Below are 16,254 nucleotides of genomic sequence, written 5' to 3'. Positions count from 1 at the left end.
TATTCTTAGGAGGCTGAGAGTTTAGGATTTCTGCAATTTTTTCCCCTCAAACAGAAGCAGAAGGTACAGGAACACTAAGCACCACGAAATTCAGTTTGCAAATTGCTTGAGTAGGACATAACATGCTTTCCTTTACTTGTGGAAAAAAAAATTTCAGTATTGTATGTGGCCATGTCTCACCTGTTCTTGAGCTGCGTTCAACATTGGCTCCTGAATATCTGTGTACATGCGTCGCAAAGCATTGTATCCACCTGGTATGCTTTCAAGGTTGCTCAAGGCTCGGTCCTGGTTCCTCATCATTTCTTGCATCATCGCTGGGTTTCTGGCAAGTTCTAGTGTCTAAGGAAGTGGAACATTTAATCTGTATTAATAAGAAATCCATTCTCACAGGAAAATATCAGCGTTTAAGCAGTGTCTCAGTGAGGCTGTCTATGCCACATCCCTAGCATGCAATAGCAGGGATGTTTCTGAACACACTGGGGCCACCTCCAGAGTCTGAAATACACCAATAAAACTGCTTCAGGGACAGTCTGCTACTGGTCACTTTTAAGACCTTGATCTTCAGTACACTGGAGCATGGCTGCTATGTACACCTCCAGAACAGCTCTGCCACATTTCTGGGGGTGAACATTTGAGGGCGAAGGGGATTTCCTGAGACCTATTATGGACAGGATGTAAACAAACACTGTTACTAATTTATCTATCCTGTGGCAGTTCAGTTTAAAATTATGACATGAGAATCAAGAAGTTTCTTGTTGGTAGCTTTAGAAAGTTAATCCACTAACTTTTTTTTGGATTTTTGTAAGTCTTCTGTCAAAACTTGTAAAAAAAAAAAATGTTGGTTTAAGGATATATTTTATTGGAAAAGAGGAGACAGCAATAAGGTATGTTGAAGTTAATTTTCCATTCAAACAAACTGTTTGCAAATATACATGTTGTTTCAACTTAGAAATATCAAAAAGAACCTACAAGTAATAAATACAGGGTTATTCCTTAGTCTTGTATGTTAAAACCTATCACCATGTAGACTTATACAAGCCAACTAGAAGCTGTCAGCTGGACTTCAAAATTTCCAGTTAGATAAAAGTAAATGGCATTTCCATTCTATTTCCCCTACTTATTTTTTTTCATAGTGTTACAATAATTCCCCCTCCCCTTTGCGATGAAAGCAAGAGTATACGTGCAGTGCACATAAATATCTTAATTTAAATGCAGACCATTCAAGTTATGTAGTCATAAAACACTGCAGGGAATTTTAATAGATTGTTTTGACATTGAGCTACAGGTCAATTACTTAAGAGATAAATTAAAAAGATCACCAGCATTTGCCTTCCAAGGATCCTCTTACAGTCCTAAATTTCTCAGCAATGCTTCTAACTTTTTGTACTGTACCATAACCACATAATAAAATTGTATCCGTCTTCAAGGCACTTTCAAACATACCTGTCTCATGATATCTGGATTATTCAGCATGTGACTGATCTCTGGATTTCTCTGTATCAATTGCTGCATTTGAGGATTGGCCATAATTAACTGCCTCATCAGATCTGGATTAGAAAGCATGCTCTGAACAAAGGGATTTTCCATTATCTGAACCATCATTTCTGGGTTGGACATGAGCTGCCGCTGCATCTGACTTTGTAATTCTGAAAAGTTAGATGTATTAAGTCCCAGGCTACTCAGACCTGCAAGTCCTCCAAGGCCACCTGGAGAGAGAAGAAAACAAAACCTAAATTCTCTGCTCTTGATACATATTTAGGACAGTTTTATCTATACCTTTCCTAAATACAAAGTACTTCAGTATATTGTCCAAATATGCACATAATGCAAAACAATGAGAATTCCATCCTTGCCCCAAGCACTAGAGCTCTGTCCCCAATGCCTAGTATTTTAATAACCAAGATACTCAGCTGATAATCACTATTCACAGTAGTACAAGCCATTGCTGTTCTAACAATTTTTTTCTGTACACATGTTGCTATAGGATGTTTGATGCTTACAGCCTTAAAATCTCCTTTTTAAACCATGCAATGTATATCTATAGTATGTCTGGTAAATCAAAGATAATATTGAGTGCAGTACATGGACTTCATTGTGATAAAACAGAACTGTTCTGTTTCCTAATGCATGTATAAAGGCCGTAGAATTTTGTCTTCACCTAGACTAAACTGATCAAGTTCCAACTTGACCCCCATTTCTAAACACCCAAAGCCACCAGTTCCTTTGGAGAATTTGAGCCACTGTCTACATCTAAAAAGAGGAAATGGATTACAAGTTCGTTGTTTTATTTATACAAGTTCATTTTTCACACAGAGGTAGGAGGCTTGCATCAACGGTATGAAATCAACTGCGTGCATCTACAAAACTATACCGCATTTAGTTTTTGGATGTGTGTAGGGACCTACTTAATACGTGGTTCACAGAAAATGTAAAATCTGGAATTGCCCATGACATCCGCAAAAAAAAATGTAATAGAAATAAAATGCTGGCTCCCTAGTGGCAGCTGGTGGTCCTTGCTGCTGAAAGGCAAAGGTGAAGGCGCTGGCTAGTGGGGTGGCATGAAGGGCAGCTGCCCCCTTGCCCCATCTCTCCTGGCCAGGGTCCCTCCATCCACCACACAGCGCTATGAGGCAGGATGGCACAAAGGGCAGCCAGCAAGCAAGAAGGCAGCCACCTCCTTGTCCCTCCTCCACCTTGGGGCCTCTCCACCAATCAGTGCCAAAGGGAGAGGTGGCATGGAGGGCAGCCTACAAGCAAGATGGCAGCCAGCCCCTCGTCCTTCCTCTCTCCCCCAGGGCCTCTGCCAATCAATGCCCAGGGGCAGGGCTGCCAAGAAGTGCCCCCAAAATCAGCTCTGTGCCCCACAAGTGGGCTGCCAAAAACTATCTCGCACCATGTTTAGGTACATCCTTACATGTGTGCCATCTAGAAAAGAAGCTAAGACAGATATGGCCCAGTGATGCTTTGGTCAGAAAAGCATGACTGGTGGTTGAGCAGCAGTTTTATTACTGTTGCTTAGAATCTGTGGATAATACCCTCTTCTCCTTTAGCTACTTAAGATACTCTCTCTGGAGTACAAACAGATCAAAGGAAGCTTTACAATTATCAGATTACTAATACTGCTGGGATAAAACGGTAGTTGCAGCTTGCTACTCCTGACACTACTCCCAGAAGAAGCAAAAGCAGAATTCTATGCAAAGTTTCCACACAAAGACTTCAAGGATGTATCAAGCTCAATATAAAAATGCATTGTAACCCATGGGATACAGTGGAAAGCAAGAGAGAAACTTGTTGTTTTTTTTTTAAATATTAAGATGTGGACTCTATCCATTCAAATGGAAATTGGACATCTACAGCCTACAGGCCAGATCCAGGGCCATTTGATCCAGCCCATGGCCATAGGCCTTTGGTAGCATTCAGCAGCAGGGGGGATTCAGCAGTGACCACACTTCCTGCACTGCTACAGAAGCAGTGCTGGCTTCAGGAGCTTTTCCCCTGCTGCTGCCACCTCTCTCTGCCATCAATAACAGATGTAGCAGCAGGTATGTCCTAATGTCTATCTACCTTTGACCACAGCTGTGTCATCTTGGCCCACAGCCCAAAAAGATTGCTGACCGCTACATTAAATAGACACCGAACAATGACACCTGAGCAAGTTAGCCAATAAAAAATCTTACCCAGACCATAAGGGTTGCTGTTTGTTGAGGCTGGTGTTGAGGTACTACTACTCGATGCAGATGTGGTAGCAGTACTCCCAGTGGTGTTTGTCTGCTGAGCTGGGTGATCTTGCGATCTGAAACAAAGTTAAAACTATAAACTTTAGTTCATTGCAAAAACTTTTTTTTTAACTGCTCTGTTGATCTCCAGATAATTTAGTGTCATTTTGGGAAACTACCAAAATGTATATTAACAAGATTCTCAAGATATATTACATCAAATTAAGGGCAAAAGACTTCTCCTTTGTTTGATATTATTATTTACTTTTGGATCCCAAGTAATTTACCCTAATATTTCTTTAGATCAGTGGCAGACCACCATTTCTGCCAGGCATGCCACAAATTAGGCCCCGACTCTCCAAGTGCCATCCCAATCCCTTTCCCCTGCCTGATCTGCTACACTGTGCTGCCTATCCCTTCTCTGATCTGCCATGTGCCACACATAAACTGCCCATGCCACTTGTGACATGTGCCATGGCATGAAGGTGCCCTTGTCAAAATGAATAATGAACTCGCACAGAATTAATCTAGAATCTCCAAGACACCGAGAGCAGAGAAAGCTTCCTGCTACTTACTTCTAAGTGTCCACATAGTTGATTAATTAGCACACCAGAAATTTACATCATGGTTTATTCCACAGTAATTTCCCATGTAGACAAGCCCTGAATTGACTTTCTTACTGTATTCCCAAATCCCACCAAAAGGATCTGCCTCCCACTATCACCACGAGCAGGATTTTAGCCAGTCACTGAGGCACTACTCTGTTGGCCATTTTCCCTGACAAAACTCCAGCTCTTCTCACAGAACTTAACAACTCAGCTCCTTCCCTATTTTCTTTCCCCTGCAGGAACAAACTAAGTTAGTTCTCCGAGAGTGGTGAGTAAAAGCCTTTCCTACCCAACTCCTTCTAGCTGGGACACTGTGATAAACTTAGTTCAGTCAAAGCGTATTATGGTTCAGCTGTGAATGGTCTACAGCAAGTGTGTCAAAGATTCAGTCTACAAAGTCCCCTCATCCAACCCCTAGTGATACTGCTGGGTATCACATGCGACCCACATGGCACGTTCTGGACTGGCTCCACGTGCAGGGCCTGTGATGCACGCAGCACACAGTGCCTGTTCCAGCTGACCCAGAATGCATGTCCTGCACAGCATTTACTTACTCCAGGCCATCTGTGTTGTCTGTACTGCCCATTCTGGGACCTGTGCTGCATGCAGAGCCCAGTTTGGCCAGTTTAGGCAGCACATGGCCTAGATTCAGCATGTGGGATGGGGCGGGGGTGTGCCATGGGCCTGATCCAGCCCATGGACTGGTCCTATACCACTCATCCTGCCCATGGGGCCAGATGAGTTTGACATCCCTGGTCTACAAAAAATACAAAACAGTTTTCAAGCTATAAGCATAGCAGCATGTACTGAGCCCTATCATCTGTGCAGAACTAACAGCCCTTGGAAACAGAGCACACAAACCTAAACAAGTTAATTCTAGAATACAAGCGAGTTAGGCAGGACCTAGAACTCCCAAGTGCAGTTATTCCTGGAATAACCAAATTTGCAGCGTGAACAATTCCACATCCATGATAGCCTACCTACTCCAAACTGAATGCATGTGCTCTTCGAAGTTCATTCTTCGTAACATGTTGCCTCTGGTCTCCCAGTGGGCCACAGAGGGGATAACTGCCTCCAACTGGGATTATCTTACTAAATTATCACTACTAAATAATTTCATCTACAAATCCACATTTCATAGCATGATTTGAGATGACACTCGCTGCCTGAAAAATCTTACTCAGAATGGCACCTTTGATCCAGTTCTAAGTTTTAAACAAGCAAAGATACCGAACCTGCTAATGAAATCTGATACTTCTTGGTGTAAACGCCCACAAATAAACTAGTTAACTAAGTACCGGAAATACTGGACTTTTAAGATTTGAGGTAAACCATCATTGCCATAAGGCACTTTATAAAAACTCTTCTTATTAACAGGCCAAGTATTAATACTTTTTCCTGATAATAGGTAGCTACAGATGGGTAAGTAGACTTGGAGAAGACTGAAACCAAAGATTTTACTCCAAAGAAATTTGGTATCTCTTGGTTCGTTCTACCTATATTGAAACAATACGGTCGCTGCCGTGGTACTGGTTTATAATACTTCTGTTTGGGAGCTGGGGTATTCACTCCTAAAAGCTTAACATGATATGCAGGCCTCTGAATGAACGCCATCTTCTTAAGCATCATAACCGCAGAAAGGGGAGATTCTCTTTAGAAGCCTGTAAGAGCTCTGCAATGCAAATACCATTACTATTGGTCTCAAAGCTTTATTCTTCAACACTTAGTCACATGGACAGATTTTCAAATCACGAATTGACCTTCCAAGATCAGATGGTAGATTTGAACTCCCTTCTACTGTCATAGATAATCTTTTCTGTGCATTTTAATAGAATCTCAGATAACCATCGTCATATATTTTGTCAACCAGATTTTATGTTTGAGAATTCTCATTGGCAGGTGAAATACACAAGAGCAGCTTTTTCCTTCTGAATCAGTCCCATTTGTTTCAAGTCTTAATCTTTAAGAACGGACCTCTACACATGAGCTTTCAGTTAGCTGCCACTTCCAGGAATCTGGACATAAAAAGGATATTAAATTATTCAAACCCCTGGTACAGAAACTGGTAAACACTAGAAGCTGAAAGACTGATTTGCCATAATGTGGTGCCAGGATCTCAGAGACCATCACATTCATAGATGTAAGCAAAACATTCAGGATACAAGGGTAGAAGCAATCAAGATGACAGATCTATCTTGAACTGTCTAAACTGGGATCTTGAACCTACTGGCAATTCCTCTCGTCAGAGCCTGAAAGGTACTGTAACAGTCTAGAGTGAAAGCCGATGATTGCTACCTAATCAGAAGAGGACAAGGATCATTGTGAAGGGGCTGCAAGGTCACCTGTCTGCAATACTTAAAAGCAGCCTCAGCCCTGAACTGGGATACTGATGAAGTCATATTTGCATGGGGAATTCCCCATAAAACCCAAAAGGACCACTGGTGCTATTATGCCTGTGAAGCTGCTAGCCGTGGCGGAAGATGCCAGAAATTAATATCTTTTCCTAAGTACTGTATTTCTTGGAGTCAACCTTAGAACACCATCTAAGAATAGCTGGCCTGAAGTTTTTTCAAGAGGTTGAGCTTTGTACTCCTATGGCATCAGAAGTACTTCCTAATATAGAAGGCTCAGACATTTGGGGCCAGGGAAATACGGATGAAGAAGGACCTATTTATCTTTCTAATGACATCTTTTTAAATTGAAATTTACGTGGTCTTGGAGTCTTTTTAGAAGGCAACTTACAAGTGGTACACATTTCTGCAATATGTCTTTTCCCCAGGAAAAATTTGCTTCTGGTATGCTGATTATTTAAAAGGCATTAAAGCTACTATAAAGAGCAAGTTTTAAAGTTTGGGAGATTTATGTTTGGCCACAGCAACCAAACTGGGTGAACACAAAATCAAGTGCTATAAAAAAAAAAAAGTGTGAAAGATGGCAAAACAAAAACATATTAACCTATTCTTAAATAAGCACCTTTTCTATATCTGACCACGACAGAAGAAGTTAAGTGCCGTACTGGGTCAGACTAATGGAATCCAACAGTGGCAGTAGTAGAGGTTGTAGAGGAAGAGCATATAAACAGGGTATTTCTAGAGAGCAATCCATCTCCTGGTCAATACCCTCCTTGGCGTTCACCATCACTGGTTTAGATATCCCACCCGATATATTTCTGACTGTTCAGTTTAATAACTATTAATAGATCATCCATGAATTTGTCTAGTTCCTTTCTGAATGTAGCCATGTCACCTACCTCTACAACCTCCTGTGGCACTGAGTTCCACAAGTTAATCACATGCTGTGTGAAAAAAATACTTTCTTTGTTGTTTTTAACCTGTCTCTTGATAATTTCAGAGGGTGCCCCCTAGTACTCAGGGACTTGGTGAGTAACAGTTCTCTATTCACTCTGCCCACATGCTTCATGGGTGCACCCAGACATGCGTGGATGTTTGGTTTCCTGGGGACAAGTAGCAGCAGTACACCTTGCACCGCAGCTACTTGTCCTGGAGAATGCCCATGCCATGTGTGCTTTGATGCATGGAAAGTTACCCCAGGGGCGGTAGGGGAGGCCTCCTGGGGATACAGCCATGGGGATCTGTTGGGCGGAGCCTGGCTGGCAACAGCCATGTGGCTCTGGGCGGCCCGGCTCTGCTTTTCAGCAGTGCATGCTGCCTGAATATGTGCTGATCTGGTTTTCTTCCTCAATTTTTTTTTGACACCTGGATATCCAGAAAAAAAAAGACGGAGTAGAGCACACTTGGGCAGCACACCCTTGCAGCATGGAGAACACCGGACTCTGTAGTACGTGACGCTGCAAATGTGTTTACAGTACCACATACCACATGACCGCACTCATCTGGGGGCGCCCCATGATTCTATTATTTCTTCCTCCCACCCCCAGAGTAGATAAAAATCAATGATTTTTTAAAATAAACATAATTTAATTTAAATCAGATTTTTTTATTTAATCGTATTTATTGTTAAGATGCTTTTAAAAAAAATAAACCTATATAAAGATAGTTTTAATTTAAGATGTGTTAAAGCTCAAAAAGATATCACAAAATAGGGATTATAACTTCTAATTATATACTATTTGAGACAATATATTAATGTAACCCTTTTAGAAAAGTTTTATAAAATAGGTCACAACAGGCCAAGGACTATAGTAGGGGCCCAATCTTATGGGGTTCCCAGAGGCTGCTCTATAGAGTTGTAAAGATCAAAAGAAAACCATTCTACCCAATTGGGACTTAGTGCTCAGTCTAAAAGATCCCATTAAGCATCTCTGTGAACTGAGCTTGTCTTACTTTTCCAGTCTACAAATAAACAGGAAGAGGAAGGTGAAGACTGAGTCTGCTGTATAACCCAGTACTTTAAGTTTCTCATGCTGACTTGGCTGAAAAAAATCCATTTTTTTTTGTTAAAAACCACATTTCACATTTGTAACTAAAATAGTTAAAAATTAAAAAATGCATGCTTGTTTTGTTAAAATAATTATACATGTTTGTTGAAGAAAAATATCCAAAATACATAATCTTGTTGTTTTAGTTCCATAAAACAATTCAAATGTCTGTTGTTTTTGGTGATGGTTGTTGTTGTTCTCCTCCTAATACAGCGTGGCAAAATATTCCCCAAATATCCACGATTAATCTAGTGAACTGGAGGATAGATAGTTCACTTCCCAATGACTTGACAAGTAGCTGCTTCAGTTAGCTTTGGTAAATAAAATAACTAAATCATAATTCAGTTTTCTGATGTAGCTGCAAAATTAAGCTGAAAAAATAATCAAAATCAATTAGTGCTTTAAAATGTATAGCATGCACCTTTTAAAAATGAAACCTACATCTATCTTCAAGTTGTGAATAACATGTATTAAGGTTACACCAAACAACAAAACAATAATTAAACCAAGGCTTCTTGACCAGTGATTTAAATTGTGATTTAAATCAAATCTACCCTGCCCTCTCCTTTCCAAATTAGAAGACTCCAACTTTTTTTTTTTAAGTCTCCCCTGAAATGGTAACTATGCCATACTCCTGATCATTTTGATTGTCTTTTTTATTTTTCCACATGAAAAAGTTGGCATAGTAAAAAGACAGAGGAGGTAAACTACTGGTTATAACAGAAGGCCACAATGGCCAAAGTTGGGTTTGTGCTTGACTATCTTGGCCAACTTAGGCTTTTGTTTTTGTGGTTTACCCCAGGAGTAGACAACCTAAGGCATGTATGTCCCAAGTGGACCACTTCCCATGGCAGGCAGAGGATCCAAAAGGGAGCAGAGATAATGGGAACAGATAGGTCAGGGAAAAAAGAACAGAGCAACAGACACAGAAGATAGGGCAGGGAGGCAAGAGAAAAGCAAAAGATCAGGCAAGGGAAGGGGACTGGAATGGCACTGGGAAAGGCAGTGAGGCTTACCTTGTGGCACACCTGCCAAAAAAAAGTTGGCCTCTGTTAAGCACTCCAGCCTCATTCCAGGCTGATATCACTGACCTAGCAGTGGAAGTCTTTGAACAGACTTCATGCAATATGCAGAGACATCAGAAATAGCTGGAGGGAAGAAGGCCTCTTAGAACACTGTTTTTACATGCAGCCTCACCAATTGCCACGGAGCTAGCCTCAACTGCATATTAAGCCCACGAAAGAAGCCATATTGTAATTTCTGCTCTGCATTCGACGGATTGCTCAAAGACAAAAGCAGATACTGCTGATTGGGGTTGGCCCGAGTTGCTGAATAAACTTTGTTCACTCTTACAAGGAATGAGAATAAATACCTAAGAAAGCTATGGGCAACAAATGAGAAATGTGGGACCAACCATGGCAGGAAGGTCAAGGAGCTGATCTTTTTTCTTTTTTTAAAGCTGACATGGTTAAAGTTCAGAAGGTGGCATCTGAGTTCCATGAGAGAAAGCTAGTCTCTACTGCTGTATTTAGGGACAAGAATTTTAAAAGGTCTAGGGAATTTCTGCCTGTGTATGGCTGACAACCAGGACCCAAGAGTGAGAAAACTATTCTATCGCCACATCTAGTTCTCCAGAACAAGGACTGTTAAATCATATTACCAGAACATATATCTTGCTTTTTACAGTGAAATAGAAGACAGTTCATCAGTAAGGTTACCTGTTTTGTGTTTTGATGACAAGGTGAACAGTAAGTCCATCATGAATCCCATGCTGGGTCAGAGTATCTTGGTCTTTTAATATTTTCCCAGCAAATATCAACACAAGTTGGTCAGTGTGGGACTTGAAACGCTTAGAGATTTCTTCCTTAAACTAGATGAAACAAAAAGAAAGAGTTAACGTAATACATTGATTTATATATATACACCAAGCTATTCTACTTAAAAACACATTTTAGGAGAGGTACAGCTATTCTTCTGCTCACATTTACTGGATATATGTTGCTTTATGCAATATAAAATGTTGCCTCAGCTTTGTTTTTGAAGGCAATTATGAAATCAGGGAATCCCAATTTGTACTCCTAAACAATTCAACCATTGATCAAAAAGCAGTACACTTAAAGTACTGTGTTAGAGCAATTACATTTTCATACTGGCCTTGCACAAACTGCATATACAGTGAAAATATTCATGTCAAAGAATGAAGAGAAATTCTGGTTCTCTCAGGTTTTTACACTTAGGTACAATAGTTTAAACTTTCCTAATTAACCTCTTAACAGAAGGAGTCAAAACTAGAAAAAAAAAAAGAAAACTTAAAAATTAAGATTACTTGGTTGACTTTGATGCCATTTTCAGATCACATATACACACCACAGAGATGACCATTTATACATTCCTGTTTAATATCATAAATCAGAAATAACTAGTGAAGCTTCATCTTTTAGTGAAACTTTTAATACTTGTCACTGAAACTGTAATCTAACAACCACCTGTAGACTTAAGCCTCGAGCAAGTCAGATTTGCTATTAAGAATGCACCTGCTTACACTGGCAGACAAGAAAGTGAGCACAAAAAGACAATGGGTACATAGCAGTACCCAGTGCCATAAACATACTTGGCTGCAAAAATACCATTTCCTTCCCCCACTCCCCATTACATACAAACAGCTATACCTGTGGTTCTCATGTGGCTGCAAAAGTAGAAGGCTACATTAGTGACAAGAAATGCTATCAGTCACTAACAAGCTACGTCACCAAGCCCCAAAGCAGGGGTGGGTAAAATACAGCCTTAAGGCTAGATCCAGCCTGCTAACAGATTGTATCTGTCCTGGGGCTGCCTCCACAGCAGTCCCCATGGGGCCAAACCCCGACTGCTCCCACACCCATGGCAACCCGACCCTTGCTCCTGCCTGTACCTACCGACGGCGCTGCCCTGGCTAGTGCACCCAGCTTTCCAGCAGGGCTGCCTTCCACCCACTTAGCTGCCCAACAGATGGCTGCTCATTGCACTGGGTGGGCAGAATAGGTGGAAGGCAGCCAGGAGCAGGAGCTGGAGTCCTGCATGATGGGGCAGGAGCTGTTGGACTGCAGCTCCTCTCGCCTCCTCTCCCTTCCACCCCCAGCTGGGCATGCAGTGCCCCATGCTACCTGCTGTCTAGAGTAGCAGGACAAGAGCAGGAGAGGAGCCGCTTGAGGCATGGGGAGAGCAACAAGAAGGCTGCAGAGCAGGAGCAGCCTCACTGGGAAGCTGGGCACGCTGGCTGGGGAAATGCTGTTGGTGGGTGCGGGGCAGATGCAGGCGGAAGCATGGTGCAGTTTGCCCCAGGCGGGAATGGGCAGGGCTTGACCCCATGCAGAGCACTGCAGCAGCAGCCACAGGCCAGGTGGGAGGGAAGGGGAGGAGAAAGAGTGCCTGCACTGTATCTGCTGGGTGACCACTACTGGATGCGTTCCCTTCCCCCCTCCCCTGACTGGCTCCTGAAACCTAGCCGCCACAATTCCCCCCTCATAATATTTATTTGAGCTATTATACAATCCCCTCTAAATACACTACTCAAAAAGACATAAATCAGGACAAACATTTTTTAATTTGATTTTAAAAATAATGTTATAGTAAGTGTTTGATTTTTTAATTTGATTTTTTTTATATATATACAATTTGTTAAAATTTTAATCTTCTGGAAGATTTTACGCGTGTGGCCCTCGCAATCCGAAATAATTCTCCACCCCTGCCCTGTGGTGACATACCTAAACCATGGGTCTCTTTCAAACCCAGGTAATAAAGCTACTCAGAACTGTGTCAACACTAAATAGCTAGCACCAACTGCAGAAAGAAGCCATCAGCTCACTTCAAAAGGTCATCAATACCGGATTCCAGAATTAATGGATAAGTACAAATCAGATACCACATCCCATTGTTTAAATAGGAAGGAAGAGAAACACCAAACAAAATACATTTGCACTACTACTTCTGGTTACTAAAGGCAATCAAAGAATATCAGTTCCTCCATCTAATGAATTACCAGTCTATCACAGACTTCTGGAAAAAAAAAGGAACATACCCATATATTTGTATACTGGGTACGCCAGAAAATAATTTTCAATATATATGACTTTGTAAACAACTGCAAACTTCTAATCTTCTATTCCTGAGCAAAGTAATAAAGTCCCCAATATCAATTTCTGCCAAAATAATAAATCTTTCCAATCACATTCTAGCCTAGGATTTGATCTGCCAGAGGTGGAGGCTGCCTGTGTGAATGGTGACCTTTTAGTCATACACTAGAGCAGTGGTCTCCAACCTTGTTAAGTAGATAACCTTTGACATTTAAAAGCAACCCAAGATCTACCATATACAGCCACCAGGCTCCCCACCCAGAAGGCAAATCTGTAGGGAGGGAAGGGCGGGGGGCAGGCAGATTGAGAAAAAATAATTTGGGGATGCGCCTCCCAGCAGGTAAGTCCCACCCAGCTGAGACCCCACTCAACTTGGCCCCTGCAGTGAGCAGGGTTTTGATCTAGCCCCTGCCCCTTCCCTCCCCCATGGGACTGACCTGCTGGGCTAGGGCATGCGCGTGTATGCACGCAGGCACTCAGGCCTCCAGCCCAGCCTCGGATCGACTCCAAGAGGCTCCAAGATCTACTGTGTCCGCTGCACTAAAGGAAATTACCCACGTTCATCCTTCTAAACTTCTCAACAGTATCTGAAACTCTTAAGTCAGGGGACTGCTTCAAGATATTTAGCAGGAGTAACTGGCAAGAAAATTGAGCCAGTTTCAGTTCTTCCTTAAGACTGTGATAGACAAAGGCACATCCACTCTTTGGCGTTCCTACCTCTGAAGTTCTACAAGGCTCCTACAACACCATCCTCTTGACACAGCAAACTATTGATGGATTTAACTGGCTGACAGTAATGAATGTACCATAAAGTTAGGCAAGCTGCAAGACACCTTGAGTTTTAATTCAAAAAGTATTTGGACAACACCCAGCTCTATTTCTCTCCCACAGACAACAACTGTAAACACCATCCACTATCAGTGCCGGAATGAAATAAACCTCCATATAAATGAAAGATATGCTTATATTTAGGGTGTCACTAGAGATGAAGTAGAGTTGTGACAATGTAAAACTTTTCCATTATAGAGCTAAGTAAATTTCTCAATAAATTAAGGCATTTTGCATACCTCATTACTTGGAGAATCAGACAATGAAGAAACTCACAAAAAGCTTGCTAGCAGAAGTGTGTTGGGTATGGGTTTCTATCCAATTCAACATGTTGGGGTGACTCTTTCCTTTTTATTAAATATAAGTTATGCTTTAGCCAGTTTTATTATTTTCATAAGACTATTAGGAGGCAAAGACTTCTTTGGGCGATATCTTTAATTGGACTAACTGTGTAGTTTGGATAAAGTTAGAAAAACTTTTGAATGCAAAACATTCTAACATTATCCATGCACTAAGGCAGGGGTGGGCAATTATTTTGGGCAGAGGACCGCTTACTGAGTTTTGACAAGCCATTGAGGGCCGCATGACAGGCAGCCAGGGGCAGATAAATATTAATTTTCTAAATTTGGTGCTCTCCCAACATACTTGTAGGTGGCTATCAAGTCACCTCTCAACCTCCTGTTACTCAGCGTGAACAAGCCTAGTTCTTGGAGTCTCTCCTCACATGGCCTATCCTCCAGGCCCCTGATAATGCAGGTGGCCCTTCTCTGCACCCTCTTGAGCTTATCCACATCCTTCTTGAAGTGTGGTCCCCAGAACTGGACACAGTACTCCGCCCATGGCCTCACCAACACCAAGTAGAGAGGGAGGAGCACCTCTCTGGATCTGCTGGCAACACTGTCTGATGCATCCCAAGTTCTATTTGCCTTGCTGGTGACTTCCTTGCACTACTGGCTCATGTTCATCTTCTAATCAGTTGTGACCCTGAGATCCTGTTCAGATGCCCTGCCAGCCAGTGAGCTGCTGCCTATCCTATAGTTATGGTGAAGGCTCTTCCTACCCAGATGCAGGGCCCAACACTTTTCCCTGTTGAACCTCATCTGATTCTGATCAGCCCATAGAACCAGTTTATCTAGGTCGTCCTGGATCCTTGCCCTATCCTCTGGTGTGCCCGCATTTCCCCACAGCTTGGTATCATCAGCAAACTTAACCAGTGGGTTCCCTGTATACAAATTTGAGTTATGTGCCATTTTCCAGGAATGCATGTACGGCATGAAGCGAGAGAAATCTGTTATTTTATCAATGCATAAAAGCAAATGGAATCTAGCTCTTACATGTGTTTGCTCTAAAACAGGGGTCAGCAACCTATGGCCTGCAGAGCCACTGGATCTGGCCCATGGAGCAGGGCTTTGGCGGGGGGGAGGGGGACTCTGTATACTGCACTGCAGCTAGGTTCTTTACTCATACCACACTGCAACTGGGGAGCAGAGAGGAACAATAGCAGAAAAAAGCAGTTGTGGCAGCCAGGTTCTAGTGCCAGCCCTATCTTCAACCTAAGCTGGGTCATTCTGGCCCATCACCAGAAAACAGCACTGACCACTGCTCTAATAAAACATTTTATTTTATCACTGACAAAAGGAAAGGACTGACTATGCATGGTGCAGATGAGCCTTTTTACATTATCACTTTTCATAGTAGACCCATACTTTAACCATTAACTTATTAATGTTTGACCAGCTGACTAATGGAGCTGAAACAGAGAACACTTTAAATGATCTTACCTAGAGAAATTTAAAAAAAAGTTAGGACCCAGGCTGCCTGTTGACACACTCCACCCCCACAGAGTGAACCAACTGCTTTCTGCTGACTCACAAGCAGCACTGAAAAGCAGCAGCTGCGATAGCATTACAGCCCATTCATGTGCCAGAGTAAAGACAAAGAACACTTTCAAAAAGGAATAAGCCAGGAGAACAACAATATCCAGAAACACCTGTCTCCATCTTCAGTCAGTCCTGGTCTAACACAAGCAGCTAAGTTCTGGCAATGATTTTCAAACGAACCTCAGGATATTAACTTACAGTGGGTATTACCTCTCTGAAGTGTGACCGCAAGTGTCATAGTTTCATAGTCAGTAGGGTCAGAAGGGACCTGAGCAGGTCATCGAGTCTGATCCCCTGACATGGCAGGAAAGAGTACTGGGGTCAAATGACCCCGGACAGATGTTCATCTAGCCTCCTCTTAAAGACCCCCAGGGTAGGAGCCAGCACCACTTGTCTTGGAAGTTGATTCCAGATCCTAGCCACCCTGATTGTGAAGTAGTGCCTCCTGATATATAGCCTAAATCTACCCTCTGCCAGCTTACGACCGTTATTCCTAGTCACTCCTGGTAGTGCACGGGAGAACAGGGACTTCCCCACTGCCTGCTGGTCCCCTCTGACTAGTTTGTAACAGGCCACTAGATCCCCCCTCAGCCTTCTCTTGTGGAGGCTGAACAGGTTCAGGTCCCATAGCCTCTCCTCGTAGGGCCTGCCCTGCTGCCCCCTGATCATGTGAGTGGCCCTCCTCTGGACCCTCTCCATGTTGTCCACATC

At 42.4% G+C, this 16,254-nt stretch overlaps 1 protein-coding gene across 2 annotated transcripts in view; it reads right to left on the bottom strand.

The window, feature by feature from the left end:
- UBQLN1 (ubiquilin 1) overlaps window positions 1-16,254 on the bottom strand; it is a 40,806-nt gene that overhangs the window by 9,675 nt on the left and 14,877 nt on the right. For both annotated transcript variants that reach the window (XM_019517407.1, XM_019517406.1), the window contains exons 2-5: window positions 10,442-10,593; window positions 3,678-3,793; window positions 1,444-1,706; window positions 181-339 (exon numbers count right to left, since the gene is read on the bottom strand). In XM_019517407.1, coding sequence (XP_019372952.1) covers window positions 181-339; window positions 1,444-1,706; window positions 3,678-3,793; window positions 10,442-10,593 — 690 coding nt within the window. The remainder of the gene's footprint in view (window positions 1-180; window positions 340-1,443; window positions 1,707-3,677; window positions 3,794-10,441; window positions 10,594-16,254) is intronic.

This window comes from Gavialis gangeticus, unplaced genomic scaffold, assembly GCF_001723915.1.
Source record: "Gavialis gangeticus isolate Ggan-Ray unplaced genomic scaffold, GavGan_comp1, whole genome shotgun sequence".
NCBI classification, from domain to species: Eukaryota; Metazoa; Chordata; order Crocodylia; family Gavialidae; genus Gavialis; species Gavialis gangeticus.
This window is presented reverse-complemented; position numbering and strand designations above follow the sequence as displayed.